The following is a 1599-nucleotide window of genomic DNA, read 5'->3' on the forward strand; positions in this document are numbered from 1 at the left end:
TGAAACGATAATTTTCAATTGGCGATAGCATTACTTTATACTAATAGTATAATCGCATTTTTTTCAATTGCCAAGGCGATCTGAGACTAATTTCAGAAGAAGAATGGCAACTCTTTATTTATATTAATCATAACTTCCACGTGAACACAATTATTACGACACTAAACGACAAATAAAAAATTAAAAAAAGGAATTAACATTAAAGGGTGATAATTTACAGCGGATTTTTTCATCGAAAATCAAGTTTCTCTTAATATTTTTGGCATAGTGAAGAAGGAGCTAGTGCAATGATTAATTTTCTTTTTTTCTTTCAATTAAGATGGCACGGTTAGTGAAGATTATCGACCCAAGCTGTGTCCAGAGACTCAATCAATATGCGAACAAAAGCCATTTCTTTTCTTGCATTTTCGAGTATAACGCGTGGGTCCTCTGAGGTACAACGTAATATATTTGGTGCCATTACCATTGCTAAATTATTGGCATCCATTTTAGTTCGCGCGACTACTTCTGATCTGGCAAATATCTGTGAACAAAAAAGGAAAAAAAAATTTATGTTATCTCTGCAATTGATAATATATGAAAGAGGGCCGAATGAAATTAATAAATCAATGATTTAGAGATGAAATCTGAGGCCCATTTCCATATCTGCGAACATATACTTTCTTTTTTTGCAGCTCCATAAACATCCCCATAAATAATTACCTGCAGGAAACGCATTAAGTGACACAATACGCGACGGTTGAGATCAGGAAGTCTGTCAATAATGGCAGCAGCACCGGCAGCGGAAGCCTCAGACTCATCGTGTCTCATCGAGACACATTCAGCATAGAATGAGTCCGGAATAAGTGGCTCGTAGAGCTCTCGCACCCAAAGTTTCAGCAGCGATGCAGGTGCGTGGGCATCCTGAGAAGCAGCTAGAGAGCCACCATCCTCAAATCTGTCCAGACATGACTTCAACGCGCTGACCTCATCAGCGTCCGCTGACACACGGAAAATTCCCTCCGTGAGAGTGCCTCCTCGCACCAAGACTTGACGAGTCAACGTTGTCTGCACCCAAGGGAGATCTCGTTGGGGAAAACGATCACGTTGGAGTGCCATTACTTCTGATAGGGTTGCACCAAACATCGATGCGCGGAATATTTGGAGCTAAAACATACAAAGGCCATGTGCGAATAATTATAATATTATTTATAATGATTATAACATTATTAATGAATACTATTGTTGACGAGTTAATCATAAATCGCATCCGCCAATAAGTTTTTACTGCATCCCGTGCGGAAAGTCTCCAATAACTCACGCCACGCGTTGTTATTTTCAGATTTTTAATGTTACATGATAAAATATCGTTTTCCTCACACGGAGAGAAATATTCAATAAAAATTACGTATCTTTTCCGTAATTCTGGAGCGAAATATGGCCGTTAGAAATTTTACAGAAGTGTCACGTAATTTTTATCTAAACGCACGGAACATTTCTTCGGCGTTCCGTAATTTTTATCACTTCAATTTTTCGAATCGACTCCGTAATCGGTAAGGAAATTGAAAGTTCCGTAATTTTTACTAATTATTTCTCTCCGTGCACGTGCATTTTTGTGGT

At 38.3% G+C, this 1599-nt stretch overlaps 1 protein-coding gene across 1 annotated transcript in view; it reads right to left on the reverse strand.

The window, feature by feature from the left end:
• Window positions 1–6: 6 nt before the first annotated feature.
• The window catches only part of RhoGAP93B (MyTH4 and RhoGAP_KIAA1688 domain-containing protein RhoGAP93B), a 39136-nt gene continuing 37543 nt past the window's right edge, over window positions 7–1599 (reverse strand). Inside the window, exons 10-11 of the mRNA XM_011303275.1 lie at window positions 703–1146; window positions 7–523 (exon numbers count right to left, since the gene is read on the reverse strand). Of these exons, the coding sequence (XP_011301577.1) occupies window positions 329–523; window positions 703–1146 (639 nt within the window). The 3' untranslated portion in view covers window positions 7–328. The remainder of the gene's footprint in view (window positions 524–702; window positions 1147–1599) is intronic.

Source organism: Fopius arisanus, unplaced genomic scaffold (assembly GCF_000806365.1).
Source record: "Fopius arisanus strain USDA-PBARC FA_bdor unplaced genomic scaffold, ASM80636v1 scaffold00002, whole genome shotgun sequence".
NCBI classification, from domain to species: Eukaryota; Metazoa; Arthropoda; class Insecta; order Hymenoptera; family Braconidae; genus Fopius; species Fopius arisanus.